General features: G+C 36.6%; 1 protein-coding gene across 1 annotated transcript in view; it reads right to left on the bottom strand.

The window, feature by feature from the left end:
* LOC111511411 (4-aminobutyrate aminotransferase, mitochondrial) overlaps nt 1–24,971 on the bottom strand; it is a 128,633-nt gene that overhangs the window by 28,843 nt on the left and 74,819 nt on the right. Inside the window, exon 5 of the mRNA XM_074177727.1 lies at nt 12,068–12,250. Within this exon, the coding sequence (XP_074033828.1) occupies nt 12,068–12,250 (183 nt within the window). The remainder of the gene's footprint in view (nt 1–12,067; nt 12,251–24,971) is intronic.

Below are 24,971 nucleotides of genomic sequence, written 5' to 3'. Positions count from 1 at the left end.
ACAGACCTCACATCTACGAGGGCGCTAAACGCCCAAAAAAAGAACGATTGGAAGGTCACAAAGAAGGTTATCAAAGCACCGGCAGCCCTTCAAATCTCCTGGAGAGGATGGTATATTTCCAGCTCTTCTTCTAAACGGATTGGAAATAATTTTACCTATTCTCACAAAATTGTCCGGCGTGGAACTATACAGGGTGTCCCTGGACTTCCTCTTTTCCTCTCGGGAATGTATAGATGGGGTCAAAATATCACCAGTACTTCATATAACTTTTTTTTTATAAAATTAAGGTTACTTGGACACTTTTATGAATAAAAGTACTCGTGTGGAAAGTCGATCGGAGCAACGAGTCTTGATAAAAATGTAGTTTCACTCGACGACATCAAACCCGCTCGTCCACCATTATTTGAAATGAATAATTATCAAAGCAGAAATAATAATGATAACGTTAATTCAACAACATTTATCCTGAGATGTCTACCAGACGACGAGCTTCTGCAGCATCACAAAATGCTCGTCCATAAAATACATGCATATCTGCATATTCATTGAATGTAAACTGTTCGGCCATATCAAAAAAATTCAAAATATCCTATAGAATATTGACAATACAATGATAGTCATATGACAACGCACCACTCAACAAAACAAAATCGCATTCCAGTTTCTCATTTTTTATCAAAACTTTCTAAAAGGTTTTTTTGTCAACATCTGTGAAAGAAATGGAACATAATTATTCCCTGGATATTTTTCACCTGATGTGCAGCCGTTTTTGTAGTTCATTCGTTTGTTTTTTATTAGTATAGTAAATATTTTTTCCGATTTGCGTTTTTTCAGCTAAATTTAGATTCGTGTTGAAGAATTTCTCCCATAAAATTATAATTATCAGTGAAACTCCTCAACAGTTTAGCTGTGAAGAAGAATTTGAAACATTCGAATGTTGAGTTTCATGAGATTCAGATAACTGATCAACACGAAACGTGATTATTCCACACGTATTATGTACATACAAAATATGGAATGAATTCGATATTTCATAGTAGAGTAGCTTGTTAGTTTAAAAACACCACGAATCTACAGAACTGCTATCACAATTGTGACTTAAACTTCCATATAGGTACTGTACTTTTTGTTTACGACTTCATTTTAGCATACTTTGTATTATTCCTGTTATAAATGTTGTTGAATTAACGTTATCATTATTATTTCTGCTTTGATAATTATTCATTTCAAATAATGGTGGACGAGCGGGTTTGATGTCGTCGAGTAGAACTACATTTTTATCAAGACTCGTTGCTCCGATCGACTTTCCACACGAGTACTTTTATTCATAAAATTGTCCAAATAACCTTATTTTGTTGAAAAATATTGAAAAATATCTGTCATTTCAAAGTTTTGGGGTGTGGACCATCGGGGGTAGTCCGTTCCTGACTTTGTAGCAAAACAACTGACTCCTGCATGAAAGCTCATCGACGGAATTCATTTGTTTAGTCAATTACCAAAATTTGGATGATTTTGAATATTCACTTGAAAAGTTATCAAAGAAAAACATTTTTCATTTTGTAACTTCGAGGGGCCGTAACTTGGTTACGAAGACTTTTAGGAAAAAAAGTTATATGAAGTACTGGTGATATTTTGACCCCATCTATACATTCCCGAGAGGAAAAGAGGAAGTCCAGGGACACCCTGTATACAGGGTGTTCCTTAAACACATGCTAATATTCAAGGAGGTAATTCTTAGACCCATTTTAAGGAAAAAAACTTCCTATGGGCGTATGTCCTAAACGCCTTAACTTTTGAGATATAGGGTGGCAAAGTTTTCAAAAATAATCAGTTTTTTAATAATAACTGAGATAATTTTGTAGACATCTTTGGCATATTTGGTTCATATGTCCTATGCCTATAGGCGCATTTTCTGATGTACACAAATTTGTATTTCTTCAAACAGTGACATCTCTACGGGTTTCGCATTGAAAATTTTTGGGGAAAAAGTACTAAGCCAATGCTTTCTTTCCAAAATAAAATCATTTTTAAAATCCTCATTTGTTTTTGAGAAAATTTGATCTCTTGGTATTTCTTTGTCCGACGCATGATTTTCACTCAAAAAAAATAAAAATCGACAGAAAGCAAATTAAGAAATTAGATCAATTCTAAAATGAATGAGAATCTGAAAATTGCTTCATAACGCATTACCAATTCCCTAGTAATATTTGAAAACATAATCTGCAAAAAAATTAATTTTTCACAAAAACGAGTTTCATTTTATTTTGTGACAGTGAGTCTAAACGAATAGCACAAATTTGTTAATTGGTAATAATACCAAAACTGATTATAAAAATTGTTGGAAGTGGCCACCTGCACTTAGTATGCATGCTTCCGCCCTTCTACGCATGGAATTACGCACCCGTTCAAATATTCCCGGCGTATTTCGTATAGTTTCACACGAGGCAACTATTCGCTCTCTTAAATCTTCTAAAGTATTAACGGGAGTTTTATACACAAGAGTTTTAAGGTGACCCCATAAAAAAAATATAAACTGATGAGATCGGGGGATCTTGCTGGCCATTGCTGAGGTCCTCCGCGACCTATCCAACGATTAGGATAAACTGTATTTAAATGGTTTCGGATAATTACACTGAAATGAGCAGGGGCGCCATCGTGCATGTACCATATTCGATTCCTGAACGCAAGTGGCACATCTTCCAGTAACCCAGGTAAGTCTTCTTCGAGAAAGTGTAAATAAGAACGACCATCAAGGCGTCCTGGTAGAAAAAATGGGCCTATTAGATGATCATCTATAATTCCTGCCCATACATTAACCGAAAATTGGTGTTGGAAATGGGTTTCGGTTATTGCATGGGGATTTTCTTCAGCCCACACATGATTGTTATGGAAATTTTGAATGGCATTCCGAGAAAAATTTGCTTCGTCTGTGAACAAAATTTGTGTCTCAAACTGCGGATTTAGTGCAATACTTTGTAGATACCACTGACTGAAATTCACACGCTGTGTAAAATCTCTTGGGAGTAATGCCTGCACTCTTGAAATATGGTATGGGTATAACAAAAAATCATCCAAAATACACCAAACAATTTGATGACAAATATTCAGAGTTCTAGCGATCTTCCTCGTACTCGTCTCAGGATGTTCCTCAATTTCTTGCAGCACCGATTCCTCAATTTCAGGAGTTCTTACTACACGAGGTCTACCTTCCGGAGTCCCTTTATTGAAACTACCAGTTTCCCCAAGTCGACGATGAATATTTGAAAAGGTTCGGCTATCTGGTAAGGCACGATTAGGATATCTTTCCTTATAATGCGCCTGGCTTCTGTTGCATTACCATCGGCAAGGCCATATACGTAATGCATTTGCGCCATTTCCGCATTCGTATAATTCACCATATTTACTGATATTCAGAAAAACAGCGGACTACCAAAATAACTTCAATAATACTTCAAAATCAATCAAAACGCGCTGTGACAGTTTTTAACAGCAACACCTTACTTTAAACCAACATCAATATTAGCTACTGACGTTTGTACATACAGAGAATTCGTTTTTTATTGCTATGGTGGGTACGCTGTTTTTTCTGCTTTTAATCTTCAAAAGAAATCACATATCGACAAACTCCATATTTCCAAGAGGTGCAGTAAATAAATTCTGCTACTCGTCATTTATTCCAGGATAACTAAATTTATGTTTTCAAAAATTATTAAGCGGTGCTGCGTTATGACGTAATTTTAATTGAGAACAGTGCATCTGACAACAAACAAATACCTTTTAGATCCTCAATTATTTTGCAACAAATCTGATCTCTTAGTTTGCTTTCAGTCGATGCACGATACCGCATCAGATTTTTAAGGAATTTATCCTTAAGTAAAGCGATTTTTAATTTTTTGAGCGAAAACCATGCGTCGGACAAAGAAAACCCAACAAATCAAATGTGCTCAAAAATGTATGGAGATTTCAAAAATAATTTTTAATTCAAGGTAAAGCAGTGGCGTAGTATTTTTTTCGCCAAAAATATAAATTTCAAAACTCGTACGTACGCCACTGGCAGAGAAAATTAAGAAAATTATACATCAGAAAATGCGCCTCGAGGCATGGAACATATGTACTAAATATGTCAAAGATGTCTACAAAATTATCTCAGTTATTATTAAAAAACTGATTATTTATGAAAACTTTGCCACCCTGTATCTCAAAAGTTAAGGCGTTTAGGACATACGTCCATAGGACGTTTTTTCCTTAAAATGGGTCTAGGAATTCCTCCTTAAATATTTGCATGTGTTTAAGGAACACCCTGTATACCTAAAATGGGTCGGAGAGACCCACACCCTAAACCGGTACGACCAATCAGCCTTACATCCTTCCTGTTGGAAGGACTTGAGAGGATACTGGACGGACACATTAGGAGGGTAGCATTATATGCATCCCCCCTGAATAACTATCAGTATGCTTATCAAACCGGAAAATCGACAGATTTAGCATTAAACAACCTTGTTGAGAAAATTTCCCATTCCCTTGACAACAAGAAGATTGTGGTTGCTGTATTTCTTGATATTGAAGGAACATTTGACAATGCACTACCTAAATCTATAGGACTGCCTCTGGCTAGGAAAGGTATAGAATCTACCATAACTGGCTGGATCTATGCTATGCTGGTAAACAGAACTGCAACTACAACACTCCAAGGAGAGGCCATTAGGTACAGGGTCACCAGGGACTGCCCTCAAGGTGGGGTACTATCTCCCCTTCTGTGGCCGCTCCTGATGGATAGTCTGCTTGATGCCCTCAACAGAAGAAAAGTTGATCTGCAAGCTTATGCAGATGACCTTGTCATCCTGGCAAGGTCCACGTTGGGAAGGATTGATTGTAATATCATCCAAAGCACGTTGGACGATGTTCTCAGTTGGTGCCTGAGTTAGCAGATGTCTGTAAACCCCAGCAAAACTGTGTTAATCCCCTTCACCAGGAGGAGAAAATTGGACGATCTAACGCCACTTTCCCTCAATGGTGTGGCCATTCCATTTGTAACGGAGGTGAAATATATCTAGGCATTTTCCTTGATAAAAGACTCATCTGGAACGCTCACTTGAAAAAAGTTTTACCCGAAGCCAGACTGTCTCTATGGACATGTGGAAGGATTTGTGGTAAAACTTTGGGTTTAGGTCCCAAACAAATCCAATGGATTTATGTGATGATTGTTAGACCAATGATTACTTATGGTGCAATTCCCTGGTGGTCGAAGGCTTTACAGAAAACGGCCCAAGCGAAGCTCTTTGGCTTACAGAGACAGGCTTGTCTGGCTATCAGTGGTGCCATAAGTATCACACCGTCAGCGGCAATGGAGATGCTTCAAGATCTACCTCATCCCCACATTCTTCTGGAGAGAGAGGCTGGATGGACTGCATACAGACTTGTGCACATTGCCAATTGCACAAACCAATTAAATGCAGAGTCCAACAGACTGTTGGTTGACATTGGAAGTCACAGCATTCTGAAGATGACCTCTGATTTCATGCCTCCAACTATCAACTACGAACTGCCTTATAAAGTACTATTCCCGAGTAGAGAAGACTGGATCCTCCGGGAGAAGGAAATATTAAGAGCAGATAGTTGTTGGTTCACAGATGGATCAAAAACACCTTTCGGTTCTGGTGCAGGTGTTTTCAGTCGCAGACCCAGGACAGAGATATCTACCTGCCTCGGAACTTATGCAACTGTATTTCAAGCGGAACCTTTCAGATTCCAGGAGTGGAATGAACTACGAAATCTAACAGGCCTTCTTACAGGCCACTGTCATTTTAATCATCATATGAAGAGACTCAGACTGACAGAAACAGTGTGTGTCGCCTCTTTTTGGAAAATGATGGAACAGCAGAGCATAAACTTTGTGCCTGCCCCTCTGGGGACCGAATCAGGTTTTTAGAGTTTGGCAGAGCCGTGCTCTCACCATCTGATCTAAAAGATCACTCACCACTCACTCACCATTAAGAAGCTGGGTGTATTTGATCGAGTGTGAATAGGTGTGAGTCACAATAAACCCTTGCGGGTTGCGATGGAGGGTCGAATAGACCCACTCACTTTAGGCCTAACCTAACCTTTCTGTAATGATAGATGATTATAAAATGTACATTGTAGGACACCTGCCGAATATATTCCAATGTCCTTCGTAGTATTAATCAGGGGTGTAATTGTTTTCTATAGGTGTCAGTCCACAGTGTAGGTTAAGACTGGCTTGACCGAATTGTTCTTTTAGATAATTTGATTTACAGCCAGTCCTCTTATTATATTATTATTTTTTTTTCACCGTAGTGTGCGATGGTCAGGCCCTATCCCCCTAAGCCCCAATACATTCGGGAGGGCGCGCCAGCATAATCAACCAATGACCACTCCCCACACCGTGGGGTAAGTGATCATTGGGTCCGAGAATCATGTGCCCTGAGCAAACGCAGTGAGCCAAGAATGACAGCCTTCTGCATCTGTGCGGCTAAGATTTCTGTCTTAGTGCGGCAAGCCGGTATGATTTTGAGATTCGAGAGTAGAGAAGACATCATTCCACCAAGGACTCCAATAATCAGAACGACCATCTTGACAGAGTGATCTGGATAGAGTCTGCGGAGTTCGAAGAGAAAATCTCGATATTTTATCCGTTTTTCCTCCTCTTTTCTGACGATATTCGTCTCGCCAGGAGCTGAAAACTCCACGACAAATATCGTTTTGGTCTGGTGGTCGAGAAGGACTACATCAGGCTTATTAGCTTGTATGAGCCTGAGGGTGGGGAACGAATAGTTCTAATAAATTCGGCACTTCTCGTTCCCCACAACGGATTCAATATCCCCCGGAGCGTAGGACAACACCGGTTTCTCGTCAATACCGTAAGAGTGCCGTAGATGGTAATATAGCACTCTCAGGGCCGCGTTATGTCGATGGATATAGCCGAGACCGCATATGCTGGACATGCTGATAGCAAGTGCATTAGGGTCTCGGGCGCCTCGCGGCAAGCCCTGCACCTTGTGTCAGGAACCTCTATACCCATCACGCGACTGCGGTAGACTAAGGTGTTGAAGACACCATCCTGGCAAGCAATGATGAACCCCTAAGTTTCCGACTTCAGCCCACTCAACCTGAGAAAAGCGAACGTCAGGCGCTTTGATAAGCCAAGGTCTTCAATATTATTGAAGAAGACCCCTTGCATTGGCTTATCCCTGTGTCTCCGCAGAAGTAAGGTGATCTCTGCGGCTTTTATCTGAGCTTTTTGCTGAACGGGTTCCAACTCGGTGACAGAGTTGTAGTCATCTCGTTCAGAGTCCAATACTATACCAAGTTCATCAGCTGCTAGAGCAGCTGCCCTAAGGAGAAATGCTCCAATTCCTGCTCTCTCATGGGCACGGACCATGCAGAGAAGGGGATCCAAACTCCTGACGACTTTACAGGCTGTATCCAGTACCATTTTGTCATGTAAACACTCCAAACTCAAAAGTCCACGACCTCCCTGTTGTCGGGGGAAGTACAACCGTGGAACGGACGATTTGGGATGCAAACTCCTATAGAGATGCATCATTTTTCGGGTCCTTACGTCGAGTTGATACACTTCCTCCCGAGTCCACTTCACTACTCCGAGTAGAGTAAGATTGGAACGGCAAGCATATTTGTTGCAGCAACTTTGTTCTTCCCCGACAGCTCCGATGACCAGATCTGTCGAAGTTTGTGCTGATACTTGCCGCGGAGAGAGTTTTTCACTGCAGTTACCTCTTGTGAGTGGCGTTGTTCCACCCCGAGGTAAGTATACGTCGCTCCGGCATCCAGATGGTGTAGGATGTTTCCATCTACGAGCTGCACATCCTCTCCGTAGTCCCCGCATCGTCCTCTTTTGAGATGAACCATTGCACATTTGTCTATCCCGAATTTCATACCGATAGCATGTGTGTACTCTTCCACCACCCTCAAGGACTGATGGAGATCCTTCTCTCCAGAGGCATAAAGTTTAAGATCATCCATATAAAACAGATGGGTGACCTTGTGCCTCCGGTTTCCGGGGGTGCCACAGTTATACACTCGAGTATTTATGAGCGCAACGGATAATGGCAATAGTGAGATGCAGAATAGAAGGGGACTGAGGGAATCACCCTGAAATACACTCCTTCTGAAAGTGACCCACCCTGTTTGGACTCTTGCTTGACCAGATGTTATGGTGAAGCGAGTTCGCCAAAGTGGTATGAGTTGTTCAATGCATCTCACTATGTTATCGGGTACCGCAAGGCATCTGAGCAAATGCAAGATGAGCTCATGCGAAATTGTATCAAATGCCTTAAGGTAATCGATCCAGGCCATAGAGAGGTTACGCTTATATTGTATCGAGTCCTGCGTTACACATCTATCGATGAGCAAGTTCTCTTTACATACAGCGACTCCTCTCGTCGACCCTCTCTGCTCATATATCCGTTCGAACACTCGGTCAACTGCGGTGAGTATTCGTGTGTATAAGATGCTTGTTAACAACTTATAACACGAATTCAAGCATGTTATCGGTCTGTAATTCTTAGGAATCGACAAATCTCCGCTTTTAGGGATGAGAACGGTCCGCCCCTCGACAAACCAATCCGGAATCGGCTGCTCTCCGTCCAGCCATAAGTTGAAAACTCTGGCCAGATGGCGGTGGGTACTTGGTAGTTTTTTCCACCAATAAGTGTTCAGCCCATCTGGGCCTGGAGCAGCAAAGTTCTTGGAACCAAAAAGGGCTCTTCGAACGTCATCCGGGGTTATCGGGTTGCGCAGTTCATTGAGCTCAGGCTGTCGAAGCTCTCTGTTGAGAGCTTCGAACTGCGCTAGGGCTGGAGTGTCTAAGTTGAGTGGCTGCGGGTGTTCCTTCCAGAAGGATTCAGCAGTCGGCGGATTATCCACAACACGTGGAATAACCGAGAAGGTTTCTCGCGGAACCTTAGATTTTCCGCGATACTTCTCGCTCGCCTCACTAGTGACTTCTTAGCAGCCACTAGCATTCGTATCCTATCAAGGCAATGCTGTTTGGTGGTCAACAGCACGCCTTGGCTTAGAGTGTGATGGATACGTCGTAAATTGGCGGCTATTCGCCGCACTGCGGGCGTGAAAGGCCTATTGGCCGCCCTGTAGTCCATCACACATTGGATACGAGACGCGTGTTGTCTCGCCGACGTGATCTTAGCCTCCATCTTGTGTACACGCCGTTCAATTTTCCGAACCGCAAGGCCGGGATTTCGTCCTTCCGATTCGGGAAGCGATTGGACGACGTTATACACGGCGGTGTTGATTTGCCAGATGTCAGCCTCTTCTGTTAGAACACTATGAACCTCCGCATCCAAACAAGCCAGTTCTTGTGGCTTCAGGGGCCTAATTCTGTGGAGCGCCCTGCGTGTTCTGATTGTCGTCTCCATTGGCGGTATGGTGCGAGTCTCCTCTTCAGCCGTGCCAACGGGTGGTAGAACTGCCACTTCTACTACTTCGTTAGCAGACTGGGGAGGAGCTATATAGCCCTGCCGCCGAAGATAGGATACGTAATCCCTAAGATTTTGGGCGGAAAAGGCGGCATGCTCCGGATGTGTTTCACACCACAGAGCATGCAATCTCGCCATGTACCCTCTTCGGCCCAGCCCCAGCCCAGGCGCACCCTCTTCCTGGGTGCGCCTGGGCTGCCGGTCCGGTTTTGCACCAGTTGCTCGGGTAAGTGGTGTCGCAACTCACCAAAGGCCAAGGGTGTTAGTGGCCACCCCTGCTTATTTATTATTATTATCATTATCATTATTATTATTATTATTATTATATGTGTTCTTTATTGACTATAATGTCCGTTAACGTTGGATCAACGGTATCTTTCAAAAATGTCCCCAGTCAAATTACCTGGTAGAAAAAGTGGATCAATAATACGATCGCCAAATATTCCAGCCCAGTCATACTGGAAACTTGTAAAACCCCCATATGCCAATTTCGAATCGAATCGAACCACAATTACAAATATCGTCCTCCATCTTGCTTTTTGCATCGACAAAACAATCATAATTTCCTACCCTGAAAATCCCTACATACTGATTTTGATTCGAATCGGACCACAATTACAAACTTCGTCGTCCGCCATCTTGGTGCCACCATATTGTTTTTTTACACTGACAAATAAATCATGATTTTCGACCCTAAAAACCACCACTTATTAATTTTGAACCAAATCGGACAATAATTGCAAATCTTGTCTGCAATTGTGGAGCCGCCATTTTGTTTTTCCCTTAGAAACATTCCTTAATGCATTGTCACCGAATTCATGTTAAATTAGCTTGCAAATGAAGTATCGTAATTTGGAATACGTAACAGTTTTTTTCCCGCAAGAGAGCGCCAAAATAGAAAGTTAGGTCGCGAAAATTGACATGGCCGAATTCCTTTTTATTTATGTTTCACACTTACTACTTTCCCTATTCAAATTGTTTGGATGATAGTCACCGAGGGGTGGGGGGAGAGGTATGACAGTTGAGGTTATGATAGAAAGATGTCCCGCTTGGATTACAAATCGTCGTGTTTTTTTCAGAAAACATGTGTTTCGAAGATATTCGATCTGTTTCCTTTTCAGTGACCTACCCTGTATGACCATACCTTTTACAATTTTTACAAGATGATCAGTCTGATCTTCTGGAGTATGTGTCACTAAATATCAGTCAACAGATATGGTAACAATTGGATGGAGCTCCGGCACATTTTAAATTCAGTGTCCGACACTTTGTAAATATGTGCTTTCCGAATAAATGGATTGGTGTGGGAGGACTACAAAATTGGACATCTAGATCACTAGATTTGATTTGCCTCGATTTTTTCCTATTGGGATACTTGAACGATGAGTTTAATAACACTACTTCAACCACATTGTAAAATATGACGGAGATAGATAGTAAGGACTGTTTTTAGAAGAGTGTTACCAAATTTTATTAAATGTTAAATGTTCAACAGAATGGTCGTCATTTCGAGCAACTACTCGTTTTTCATATTTTGTTGTTGTTTCAATTGAATAATTAAAAATTGTATAGTCTGTTCAATAAACTACTGTCAGAATATAAATGTAATTGATAAGTTCATTTTAGTAAATATTTTTGATCGAGTGAACTATTACAACTGTCAATGAGAAAGCTACCTTGATTCAAAGAATGCATTGAATTAAAAACTACTATTTGAAAAAGTCAATAAGCGAAAAACTTTTTAGGTTAGGTATAGGGAACCCCAAAATGAAATGAAAGATAATTGAATTATGCATTGTTCAAAACAAAAAATACAGAGTATATTCTAATTGTAATAACAAAGTGATCTTTGTCCGAAATTACAAAAATGTGACAATGAATTTTGAACATTTTGTACCTACTATTTTGAGAAACGGGTTTTATCAAAATCAATAGCCCAACATCATTTTTATGCTTGGTCAAAATTCGAAGGGATGAATTCCATACATTTCGATGTTATCCAGTTTTCAATTGTACCTTACATGTTCATAAAAAAATCAATAATTCGAGAACGGGTATTTGTGACTTGTTCAAAAGTATAACGAAATACAGGGTGTTCCATTTGAAAAAACACACCTTTGATATGTCACATTCTTTTGAGCCCTGTAGACTTCCAAAAATGTTTTTTTTCTGCAGCCTTGATCAATATACAAGTGGGAGAATTCCTGAAAAAATCAATGGTTTGGTGTACAGGGACCGTGACGTATGGGGTGCCCCACCCTGAATTTTATATTAACAAACAATCTGATAGGAAACTCATCGTTATCAAGAAATTCAATGGCATTTTTTCGATTATGAGGGGAGCACCATCTTGTTGCCAGTAAATTGTACGGCGATTTATTGCAATTCTTCTATTTTATGTTGATGTCACTTACAATATTCATATTACACATTTTTTTTACAATGAAGTATTGACGTACTTGATGTACTTCACCCACCCAATTCACCCCAAAATTTACCTGTGTTGAATTTGTCTAAGAGCAAACAAGAAGTTGATATAATTGATTTACGAAAACAATTGAATCTATTCAATATTATGTCTGATGAACACTAACCTTTTTTTCGATATTTCTCAATGAGGACTTCCACTTCAGCAAGGCATTTTTCGTCTTCCGCTTGGTTTTCCCTAACGTTTTCCTCTAGAGGGTACTTGTATTTTGGAAATGGAGCCGCTGGCCAATCAAATCCAGGGATATCTATTTTGTGGATGGCTTTCGAATGTGTTGTGGACAGGGTACCTATAAAAGAGGAACATACGGTACATTCTTGTCCTATTTTGAATTTTTAAAACATATTTGATATCATAAACTATCCAAGATACATTGAAAATCGAGGTCTGTTGAAAAATAAGATAAATTCTCTGCAACAGAAGTTAATAGACCAACTTTCAGTAGCATAAAAATGAACAACATCAACGAGGATATTACAGAGGTGAAAAAATCAAGTACTTATTAGTTATAATAGATAATGGGGTAACCATATCAACTATCTAACAAATAAATTGAGAAAGCTTATATATAAATTTCATTAATTACCAGAGATCTTTTCTAACAATCTCCTTTTATTAATTTAAAAATCACTGGCTGAATCACTTTATCGTTATGATATTTTAGCGTAAGGTGGAATGTATGATATTGCACTTCAAAAACTAAATGTGTCATTAAAAATTTTATTTTGAAAATCTATACTAATAATAATACTAATATAAATGTGAAAGACTGTAAGGATGGATGTATGTATAGGGTGTTTCAAATTCGATCCTCACCATTGAAATCTCGGAAACTATGAGGGATACGAAGATGGTTAAATTGGCGCAAAGTTGCGCATTTACCTGACTGACAATATGCCGTTGAGAAAGTTCTAAAATTCCGAGTATATCCGGAAAAAAAAAGAAATTTCGGAAAATAGTTTTCATTTTTTTCTGGCTTTATTTTTCGAAGAATTCGAAAATAAATCGCACTTTCACATCGCCACTTTTTTCCTGCTACATACTGGTGTTTTCAGATTTACTATTTTACTATCCGACGTTTCGTCTTCAGGCCACTATCATCAACTTTATTTTTTCTCATGGGCGCTACATTGCATTCTTTCTTTGAACCAGATTTTACCTTTTCAATGATGTATCATAAGTTATCATTCTTTTTCGAAAAATTGGAGATATAGAAAAAAAATAATTCCTATCATAATAGGCTTTCACTTTGATGTTTCTAAATTTGACTTTAAATTTATTACACTCAATGACATTTTGTTATTGTACAAGTCATTGAACTTAGTACAATTAACTTGATGTAAAGTTTCATTATTTAATCTTACCAAATAGCTTTTATCAATAGTTATATTTTTAGTAACAAAGTTGAGCATTTGAGAATTGGCAGAATTTAGCAGCAGGCCATTTGTAGAACACCACTCCTCAGTTTGATCAGTTACTTCATTAGCTTTGACAATTACTTCGGACATAGTTTCCGCAGATACCAAGATGTTAGTCTCATCCGCAAAAATTATAGTAATGGAAGCTTTCAAAACAAATTTCGGAAGATCACCAATAAAAACCAAAAATAAAAGAGGTCCTAAAACAGAGCCTTGAGGTACCCCTCTTACTATACATTTACTTACAGAGTTAATTCCATTCACAGAGACCAGCTGACTACGGCCAGTCAGGTAAGATCTAACCCAATTCAATGCAGGGCCACGCAAACTGCAATTTGAGTAGCAGTATGTCATGGTCAACGAGGTCGAAAGCTTTGCTCAAATAAAAAAATAACCCCAGAGTCTGCTGTTTGTTTTTCAAGATTTCCAACACATGTTTAATGAGTTGATCAATTGTACCAACTTTGGATTTATTTCTTCTATAAGCATTCTGATTAGAAGAATATATTCTGAATGATTCAAAGTAATCATATAATCTTTGATAGAAACAGTATTCAATAATCTTAGAAAACTGACTAGGTAGCGATATAAGCCTGTAAGGTGCACAGTCAGATCTCGAGCCCTTATTTTTATATATTGGCAAAACCTTTGACATTTTCAGTATATCAGGAAACCTCCCTTCTTTGAAAGTGGAGTTAACTATATGAGTCAAAGGCTCAGAAATTATATCGACAATGTTTTTTCTAATAAGACCAGGAATTTCATCAATACCGGACGATTTTTTCTTACAAACTTTTTTGATAACTTGTTCAATTTCCATCTTAGTTGCTGGATATGTGTGGTGAGCCTAAGTTAGTGTGTGTACCGAAAGAGCTCTTGAAAAATTCGAAGCAATGGTATGTTTCCTTCATTAAAACAAATATTTTGAAAAGATATAGTTATTCTACACCCACAATAATCATCACATCTTATGAAGTCCAGTCAAAAGACGTTGAAGAAATCAAATAACCAATAAACATATAAATACACATACACCTATTGTTCAAACCCATAGTGTTTTTAACAAGTCAAAAACACGATAAGGATTAAAGCGACCATACACAAATAATATAATGTCTCAGGATATATCCAATAAACAACTTTTAGCTGAAATTTTGAAAGGAAATAAAGAATTAAAATCTGAATTACAAGCAGTTGAAGTGAAACTCGCTTTGAAAATCGAGGAAATAAATCATCGTCTCAGTAAAGCGGAGAAGGAAAACGAGGAACTGAAAAATAAAATTGAGTTGCTTGAAAGGAATCAGAGGAAAAATGGTGTCGTAATATATGGATGTGAGAGAAAAGAACAAACCATAACAACAACTTATATCATAAAGTTATTCAAAGATCTTCTAAAAATTGAACTAGTTGAGAGTGACCTCAACAACATATTTCCTTTGGGGAGAACGTTGAATTGTCCTGTGGAAGTTGAATTCACATCATATTTAAAAAAAAAAGCATTCTAAAGGAGGTAAAGAACCTGAAAGGAACCTCAATAACTATAGGTAATGATCTCACTAAACAACAGAGGAAGGAAAATAAAATATTAAGAAAGCATTTACACGTAGCAAAGCAAGATAAACATAATAATTGCTTCATTAAAAACAATAAACTTCATTTAAATAATAAAATTTTCACCCCTTCGGATCTCGAAGATCTGGAAAACGAAAGTGAATTAGAAAATCTAGAAAAATCACAGAGTGACCTAGGCACACCAGTACCTGAAGTCATTACTTTTACTCAAAACACACAGAAAGACTATCAGATAGAAAATATTCCTTCACCAACTCTAATAGCTCAAACTGAAACCTTGGACTATCCCGATATATGCTTTGAAGAGGGCCCGAGCTCTCCGAAAACAACTATTCCCAGGAAAACCAGTAAAAATTTATTACAAGATAAACGAACTACACGAAAGAATTCTACCAAATAGCTATTATAAATATATTATTATTATTATTATTATTATTATTATTTTCCAAATATCTTCATATAATTATATTATATTCACTAACCGACATAATTATATTATATTCACTAACCGCTACAAGCTCTTTAAAACTAACAAAATTGTACTGTACAAAGTGAAACGCTGATAGAAAATAATGAATACATATGTCAAAGATTTCCAAATAAATTCCATAGAAACATTTTCGGCCAGAAATATATCCAATCTTAATGATCTACTGAACAAAACAAACACCAGTCTCAACATAATACATACAAACATACGAAGTATATCAAAAAATTTAGATGAACTGAACATTATTTTGGGTGAAATAGCAAATGAATTTGATTTCATAGTGCTAACAGAAACTTGGGTTATCCAAGATATTTCTGCTCATTACATTGTAGGATATGACCTTATTTATAATGAGGGAACGCTAAATCAAAATGATGGTCTTGTTATCTACTTCAAACGTGGTATAGAATTTCAATATAACATAATAAATATAGGTGAAATCAGGGCTGTAGAAATCCAAACCAAATTTGCTGATAAAAGCATTTTGATTACAGGAATTTATAGATCACCTTCAACAAGTATCAATGTTTTTAATGAAAAACTAGACGAATATCTGCGGCACTGTCCAAAAACTAACATTCATATCATAGTGGGCGATACTAATATTAATATTCTGAGCAACAATGAACAAGTACAAGATTACCTAAATGTAATGACGGCACATGGATATTTCTCAACAATTAACACATACACAAGAAATATTAAAAACTCCAGAACATGTATTGATCATATATTTTTGAAAAATACTATCGGTGAAAGTTTCTGTATACCAGTTGTGATGGAGATGGGTGTTACCGACCATTATCCTATAGTATTACAAATCTGTCTGCCTGAAAAAAAAAGAGAAATTCAAAATACACTTTCAACAAAACAATATCTCAATAAAATGAGATTATTTTCTCACATTCAAGCTGAAAATTGGTGCGAAATTTATGAACACAATGATCCTGAACATGCTGTGAATTGTTTCATAAACTTAATGCAAAAATATATACAAGAATGTACTTCAACAATCAAATACAAGAGATCGGATATTAAAAGGAAAGAGTGGATAACAAAAGGTATAGTAGCCTCCATTAATCAAAAATACCGATTGTTCATTCTTATGAAACAAAACCCCACCCAAGAGAACGTGAATAACTTCAAGAAACATCGTAACAAACTGAATGTACTCATAAAAAAAAACAAAAGAAAATATTACCAAAATAAAATAACTTTCCATCAACATAACTCTTCAAATCTTTGGCTATGTTTGAATGACATGTCGAACAAAAATAAACATCAAAATGAAATTCTTGAAATTGAGACAGAAAATGGACACATTTTAAGGAATAAATTAGATATTGCCAATAGATTCAACGAATACTTTACAAACATCGGAAGAGAACTATCAGAAAAAATAGAAAGTAAAGCCAGCTTCTCATCTAACAAACCTCAAACATGTCGATTAAATTCATTTTACTTAGAAGAAATTACTGAAGAGGAGACATTGAAAACAATCAGAAGTTTGAAAAAAAATAAAGCACCTGGGAAAGATGGGATAACGGCCGAAACTTTACAACTTATAGCTAATCATATATACAAACCGTTGACGCACATCATGAACCTCTCACTGAAGATTGGTATTTTTCCAAAAGCATTCAAAACGGCAATTGTAAAGCCTCTTTTCAAAACAGGATCAAAACGAAAAGTCTCAAATTATAGACTAATATCACTAATCTCAAATCTAGCAAAAATCTATGAGAAACTTTTGAAACACAGAATCACAACATTTCTTAAAACATATGAATTGATGTCGGATAAGCAGTTCGGGTTTCGGGAGAACAGATCCACAGAAGACGCTATTAACCTATTAACAACTGAAATAAGTCAAGCTGTAGACAATAAACAACCTGCTCTATGCATCCTGGTGGATCTTAAAAAGGCATTCGATACTGTCTGCCATGAATTGCTTCTAAATACTTTGGAAAGTATAGGTTTTAGAGGTACTGCGTTTCAGATATTCAAGAGTTACCTGAGTAACCGAGAACAATGTACCGAAATCAACGACTGCATAAGTTTTACCCGAGTCATTGAATTTGGTGTTCCACAAGGCACAGTCCTTGGTCCTATACTCTTCAATATATATTTGAACGACCTATTCAAATTGAATTTAGAAGGAAATGTGATGAGCTTTGCTGATGACACCGCAGTATTCTATAAAGCCAAAACTTGGGATGATTTGAAAATTTTAGTAGAACGAGACTTCGGAATTATCCTTGAATGGTTTGACGGGCAACTACTGACAGTAAATAAGGATAAAACATACTTCATTCCCTTCACTTCTTACTCCAAAAACTTACCTAATTTTGACACCATACGGATCAATCAACCTAATGAAGTTGTGAGAATTAAAAGGGCAGACAGTCATAAATACTTAGGAATTTACCTTGATTGTAACTTGAAATGGAACGTACATGTAAATTATGTAGTCAAGAAATTGAGGAGTATTCTATACAGGATGAAACACTATTCGAATATATTCACCACAAGTCAAATGAAAATATTATACTACGCGCTGATCGAGAGCCACCTCAATTATGGAGTCATTGCTTGGGGTGCATCCAATAAAACGTTTCTTATAAATCTGGAAAAAATGCAGAAAATTATTCTCAAAGTCATTTTTAGAAAACGGTATACTTACCCTACCGAACTACTTTTTGATGAATCGAAAATCTTGGATATTAGACAATTATATTTTGTGAGCACTGTAGCCCGCCAACATAAATACAAAGCAAGCCTACAAGCCATCAGTCATCCATACCTAACACGACAAAAATTGAACATGTCGCAAGTAGCAAGACCATCAAAAAACATACTACAAAGAAGTTTTTTTTACTTAGGTCCAAAACTTTATAATGAATTACCAAAAACCCTGAAAAATATACATAACTTAAGGGTTTTCAAATGAAAAACCAAGTTATGGGTTCTCCGAATCCCCCGCCTTCGAATACATCAATATATTGATGTAAAAAATATGTATAACTTATAATATTCATTCATTTTTTTTCTCTCAAGACGTTTCACTCTGATACATAAGTTTGAATCAGACTTGGAAATGCATTATTTTTCTTGTGATCATGTGTTATTTGGGTATATGTCTAAAAATGTATAGCTTATAGTAAAGCATCTCACGCTCAAGGTTTACCTTTTGTGAGTTATCTTAATTTATTTGCAACGCATTATTTGCACACTAACTTTGTATAACTGTGTAACTTGTATGTGAATAAATTATTATTATTATTATATAAAAAATACTTTGATGTGAAGATGACATATAATTAATATTTTCAGTATCAGGTTTGGATATGCTACTGCTAACAGTTGAAAAATACTCACTAGAAAGGTTGCATATAGCAAAATCATCAGAAAGAAGGACCCCGTCTTCAGCACTTTCTAGACAAGGTATTGCATTGCCAGAATAACCAGTCTGAGTTTCCTTGATGATTTTCCAGGATTCTTTCACTTTATTATCAGCAGAAGAGATTCTATCATCATTGCATTAGCATGCTTCAATTTATCCTGATAAATTATTTTAAGTTCTTGATATTCCCTCTGATATAAACCATTTTTATATACTTTGTTCAGCTCAGATAACTCGGTTAACCTTCTACGAATTTCTCTCAAATCAGTAGTTATCCACCTGGAGTCACCAGATTTTTTTATCTTGACTACCTTTTTTGGAATGAATGTGAGAGGGAATATCAAAATATTGAGTACCTTCAACACAGCATTGTTAGAGAATTCGGAAGATTGAGGAGGAGGGAAATTAATCTTGCAATGAATAATATTCGAAGAAGGGCACAGTTGTGTTATCATGAACAAGGCCAGCATTTTGAGATTTGCTGTGATTTACTTTTGTTTTTACATTTTAATTAATTAGGTATTTTTATGAGTTCAAAGTTCTATTTTCATTGAAAAGGACACAATGTTTAATTTACCTCATACACATCTCATTTATCAAATTTTCATTGTCGATTCTGTCTTGGTAATTTTTCATCTCAACGAATCAAACTATCGTATTTGTAACAAATTTGTATCATATCTCTTGTTTCTTCATTCGTGAAAGCCATTTTTTGCCAAAAATTCAATGACTTGTACAATAACAAAATGTCATTGAGTGTAACAATTCGAAAGTCAAACTCAGAAACATCAAAGCCTGTTATGATGAGAATTACTTTTTTCTCAATATCTCCAATGTTTTGAAAAAATGATAATTTATGATATATCTTTGAAAAGGTAAAATTTGATTTTATTCAAAACAGAAAGAATCCAATGTAGTGCCCATGAGAAAAAATAAAGTTGATGATGGTGACCGGAAGACAAAACGTCGGATAGCAGCAGATCTGAAAATACCATTATGTAGCAGAGAAAAAGTGGCGAATTAGAAGGTGTATTACACTGGTCTACAGTGGTTTTGTTGCCCTAGATATAAAATTGATTTTGGGTGTATCAGTGTCTTTCATCAATTGCCGTATTTGAGGACCATCAAATATTCCACCTTTCAACTTTTCCATACTAAGTTTTGGAAGTTTCCTACAAATATATTTAAAACAATCTCCTTCCTTGTCCAAAGCTTTTACGAATTGCTTTATCATTCCTAACTTAATATGCAATGGTGGAAGTATAATTTTGTCTCTGCTCACCAACGGCTCTCTTATTACATTAGTTTTACGACAGTTAAAGAATTTCTTTCAGGCCAAACATCTTGTTCCCAATGACGTTGCTTTGCTCTACTGTCCCATATACAAATGAAGCAAGGGTATTTCGTGTATCCACTTTGTTGACCAAGTAAAACATTAACCATTTTTAAATCCATACAGATCGACCATTGATGCTCCGAGTAATTGATATTTTCTAAAACTAATTTGACATTTTCATATTCTTCTTTGAGTTTTGTAAAATGGGCAATTGGAATTGATGCAAATTTATTTCCATTATGCAGTAAGACGCATTTTAAACTTCTTTTACAGCTATCAATAAAAAGACGCCACTCAGTAGGTTTGTATTCTTTCAAACCCATGTCCAGAAGCAGCTTCGCAATATTATTACAGTATACCAATCCTTCATTTTCATCAAAAAATTGTAATAGCTCACTTTCTCGCGTTCTGTACGTTGTAATTGTAACTGTCGGTGCCAATAAATTTTTTCTTTCAATCTTGAAGCTAACAGTTCTGATCCTTGTTTTGATAAATTTAGATCACGTATTAAATCACTGAGTTCATTTTGAGAAAACAACTTTGGCGTGGATGTTTCACCCTCCCATTCACTTCCACTGGTAGACTGATTCGATTTCTGTGAATTTGGCAACATCATTGTTTCTGAGGGCATACGAATCACTTTTGAAACATAAATAGGCCGAGGGAGATTTTCACTGTGTAAAACAGGATATTTTGTAGACTGTAAGTCTGGATATCTCCACGTTTGATTTCGATTAAAACCTTTAGCATCTACTACGCAAAAGTAACAATCATCGAAATGATTCTTAGGCTCAATCCAGATCATAGGAATACCAAAGTCTAATCCAGAACGTTCTCCTTTTTTCCACAACCGCAAAGACTCAACGCAAGACTTACAAACTTTATTAGGAACCCATGATTTATCTAATTTGTCCATTTTAAAACCGAAATATTCAGCACAAGTTTCCTTAACAAAGTCTGTGGTATTTCTTTTTTGTTTTATTGATATATTATATAAATACCACAAATATAACAGAATAAATCACTACTATATTTGCACTTCCTTCGTGACAAACTCATGTTTAAAAAGACAAGATAAATATATCAGAACGGACACTCAACAATTGAAACAAAATATTAACATATAACAACTTATTCAGATTTCCGTGTTAGTACTTCAATATTATCAAATAACTGAGTTCTCAGCTGTTTTGCAGAGCAAGGAGCCCGAGAAGTGGGGATCTCGTGATGTTTGTACGCGCAAAGAAGATGCGCAGAAGCCTAATCATGATAGAAAATAATTTTTTTTTACTAACAAGCCGATTATTATTAAAAATACAAGATACGTAAAAATCATAAAAAATAGAGCACATTCAGTACTTACATAAATATATTTGTGATTTAGGCACTCGAAAACATTAAAACTTGCAAAAATATCCAGGGCAACACAAAAATTTTTTTTTGTAGAGCTGTGTTATTTATTCGAAAGCGGAAAAAGTGTAACACCTAGCGAAAGCTATGTATGGTATTATACATTCTAACTTCGGAAAGAGACAGATTTATTCAATTCAGAATTTTCTTAAACGCCGTTTCTGCGTCTCATACAGTGTAACATTAAAGCAAGACCGAGAGAGTATTCATATAAACAAAATTCATCGGCGTGTTTTGAAAATATGCACAGTCAGTCAGTCACGTAGCTGAAAACTGCTCGGGATGTAAATATGGGCATATCAATATCCCACCATTGAAATCGTGAGTTTTGTCAATCCAGCGAAATAAGTTTTCTGGTGGCCTCCGTCGCAGGTGAACAACGGTTACGGGAAACGGTGTGAGAAACAGGGGGACGAAGCACCAGTGATTTATTTCTGTCTTTTTGAAAAGAAAGAGGACAGATAGTTCGGGGGAGGGGGGTCTTGCGAGAGCCACGATAGTCCAGTCATTATAGTAAGTTCACCTCGGAATTCGAGATACCCAGCTGTAAGTCTGTAAATACTTGTATATTGACACCCTAAAAGTTGTCTCGAAACCTACATATGGTAGGGTGTAAGCAACTATTAAATTTCAAGGTCAAAGGTCACAAAAATCGGTTTTTTGCGCTGTTTTTGGAAATATCTCATTTCCTATGGGTGTTTTGCTATTTGTATTCAGTATCAATATTGTAGAATATAAAGTTATCTACAAATTTTGTTTGAAAAAATTTTTTATACGGTGAACCGTTTTCGAGACAGAGGGCGGAGAGCACGCGGTCACAGCATCACTTCAGGTCAACCGGTGCCTCCGGTCGAAAACGCGCCATATATAGTTGATGAACTATCGATAAATCAATGATTATAAATATTTGTCAATTTTTATTAACTATTATATTATATTTTATCATTTTTTTTCTAACTTATCCACTTTTTATTCAGTATTAATTTATTTAACAACACTTACCTGCCCATGTAATTGCAGAATTGTTAATGAAAATATAGGAATTATATTTGAATTTCAACCTAATTAATATTTATAACTTCTTACATGATGAAAAAAAAAAACAAATAAATTACGAATTAATCTTTTTATTAAAAAATATCATTGAATACATTTATTTTTATTAAAAGTAAAGAAATGGAATAAAGGGTACAAAAACTACAATTTATAATTTTGATCATCTTCTTCCTCTTCATCGTCGTCTTCTGGCTGCTGGTAAATTTCAAACTGGTCTACATTATCGTCTTCAACGACATTTGTCTCAAGTTCTTCCATGATTTCGGGGTCAAAGGTTCCATCTTCGTTAATATCGCTCTGATATGGTAGAGCATTGAGACAAGCTTGCCCATTACATTGGCCACAAGCTAAAGAGCATTGCAAGCCCGCTTTCCTGCATCCGCATCGCGAACCACAACCACTCTTACAATTGCAGAAAATTGTACTTAGCAAATCTTCTGGAGCAGGTGGTAAAATTGTCATGATAGGCTCCAGAAAATCGTTTCGCATTACCCAACCCCATACCTGGGGTTCCAAATCATGTCCATACCAAGTTTGAACTTGATAATATACACGGTTGAAATGTTGATGAGCAGCTGCACTTGTTGGTGGAATATTTGAAAGCTGCACAGATTTATTAAGTTTTGTAGACTTGACGTAATGCTAATAAAGAAGATGATCGAGACTTTTCACATTAAAAGCATTAAAAAGCGCAGAAGTTGTGTCACAGCCATTTAATGCGTGCAGAAATAAAATATGTTTTTTAGAATGAGGATAATTATCAAAACTTTTAGTCGAGTATATCTCCGTTTTTACATTACCTTTCCCAACTTTTTTAAAGAAAATTTCTTGTTCGTAAGACAGTGTACGCCCAATTAAAATGACAAGTAAATCAATATCTTGTCCTATTATAACTGCAGTTTTTTTAGACTTTGATTCTTCAATTGCAGTTTCAACAATAAGAACATCCGCATCATCTCTGGCTTGTTTAGTAGTAATATTTGCAGCTTGTAATTTTTCAATTAACATATTAATGAACTTATCTTTGTTATTTCGATTTGATAAGAATTTTTCTTGAGTAACTGGTACAACTATTGTTTCATCGACACAAACTTCATACTTCTCTGCTGCTCCATAGCTTTTACGTTCTAACTGTAGTCTGAATATCCGTCAAATACAACAATTATTTTGGAACTGTAATGCCTTTGTAAATAATTTATGTATTTATCAAAAATAATAGAAAAAGTATCTTCTCTGCTCCATACAACATGATGAAGAAGAAATCCGCCATCAATAATGAACGTCACATTATTTTCATAATAGGGGCCCGTATAATTCCCAGGTATAATTTTCGACGTAGTGGAAGAATTTTAAAATTTACAGATTTTAAAGAGGCACTAAATTATTTTCTATTTAAAATGTCATTAGTGTAAATGGGAATGTAATTATATTATGATTTAAGTTTTTCTCTTAATTATTTTTTAATTTTAGTAAACGGTTATCAGTATTATTGAATAGATATAGATTTAATGCATGAAGAAAATGATAAAATATAATATAATAGTTAATAAAAATTGACAAATATTTATAATCATTGATTTATCGATAGTTCATCAATTATATATGGCGCGTTTTCGACCGGAGGCACCGGTTGACCTGAAGTGATGCTGTGACCGCGCGCTCTCCGCCCTCTATCTCGAAAACGGTTCACCGTATGAAAAAAATTTTTAAACAAAATTTGTAGAGAACTTTGTATTCTACAATATTGATAATGCATACAAATAGCAAAAAACCCATAGGAAATGAGATATTTCCAAAAAAAGCGCAAAAAACCGATTTTTGTGACCTTTGACCTTGAAATTTAATAGTTGCTTACACCCTACCATATGTAGGTTTTGAGACAACTTTAAGGGTGTCAATGTACAAGTATTTACAGACTTACAGCTGGGTATCTCGAATTTCGAGATTCTTACCTAATTTAAGCTTAAATGACTGGATTACGAAGGAAGTCACACACGAGAGCCCGTGAAGGCGGGTTCTGGAGTGTCATCTCTCAGCCTTTGAGGCTGAGGATAGTGGCCTGAATAGGGAAGTTATTTCGTTTCTAAGCGCGGGGTTCAAAATTTAAGGAAACTCAATAGCAAAATTGTGAGCCGGTATTGGGTATAGGGAAGTAGAAAATGAATGAGTTGGTATTGAAGACACACCGGGTCAACAAAACCTATGTTTGACCACCATAGAGGCGTTATGTAAGTGTTTGTTTTTTTAAATACTAACCAGTCGATATTGAGTTCACTTCCTATTTGCGAATAAGTCATATATTGTTGGGTTCCTAGTGTGGGGTGT

This window comes from Leptinotarsa decemlineata, unplaced genomic scaffold, assembly GCF_025532065.1.
Source record: "Leptinotarsa decemlineata unplaced genomic scaffold, Ldec_3_MD MMD2_tig00003192_RagTag_RagTag, whole genome shotgun sequence".
NCBI lineage: Eukaryota > Metazoa > Arthropoda > Insecta > Coleoptera > Chrysomelidae > Leptinotarsa > Leptinotarsa decemlineata.
The sequence above is the reverse complement of the archived record's forward strand: the minus strand, read 5'-3'. Positions and strand labels throughout refer to the sequence as shown.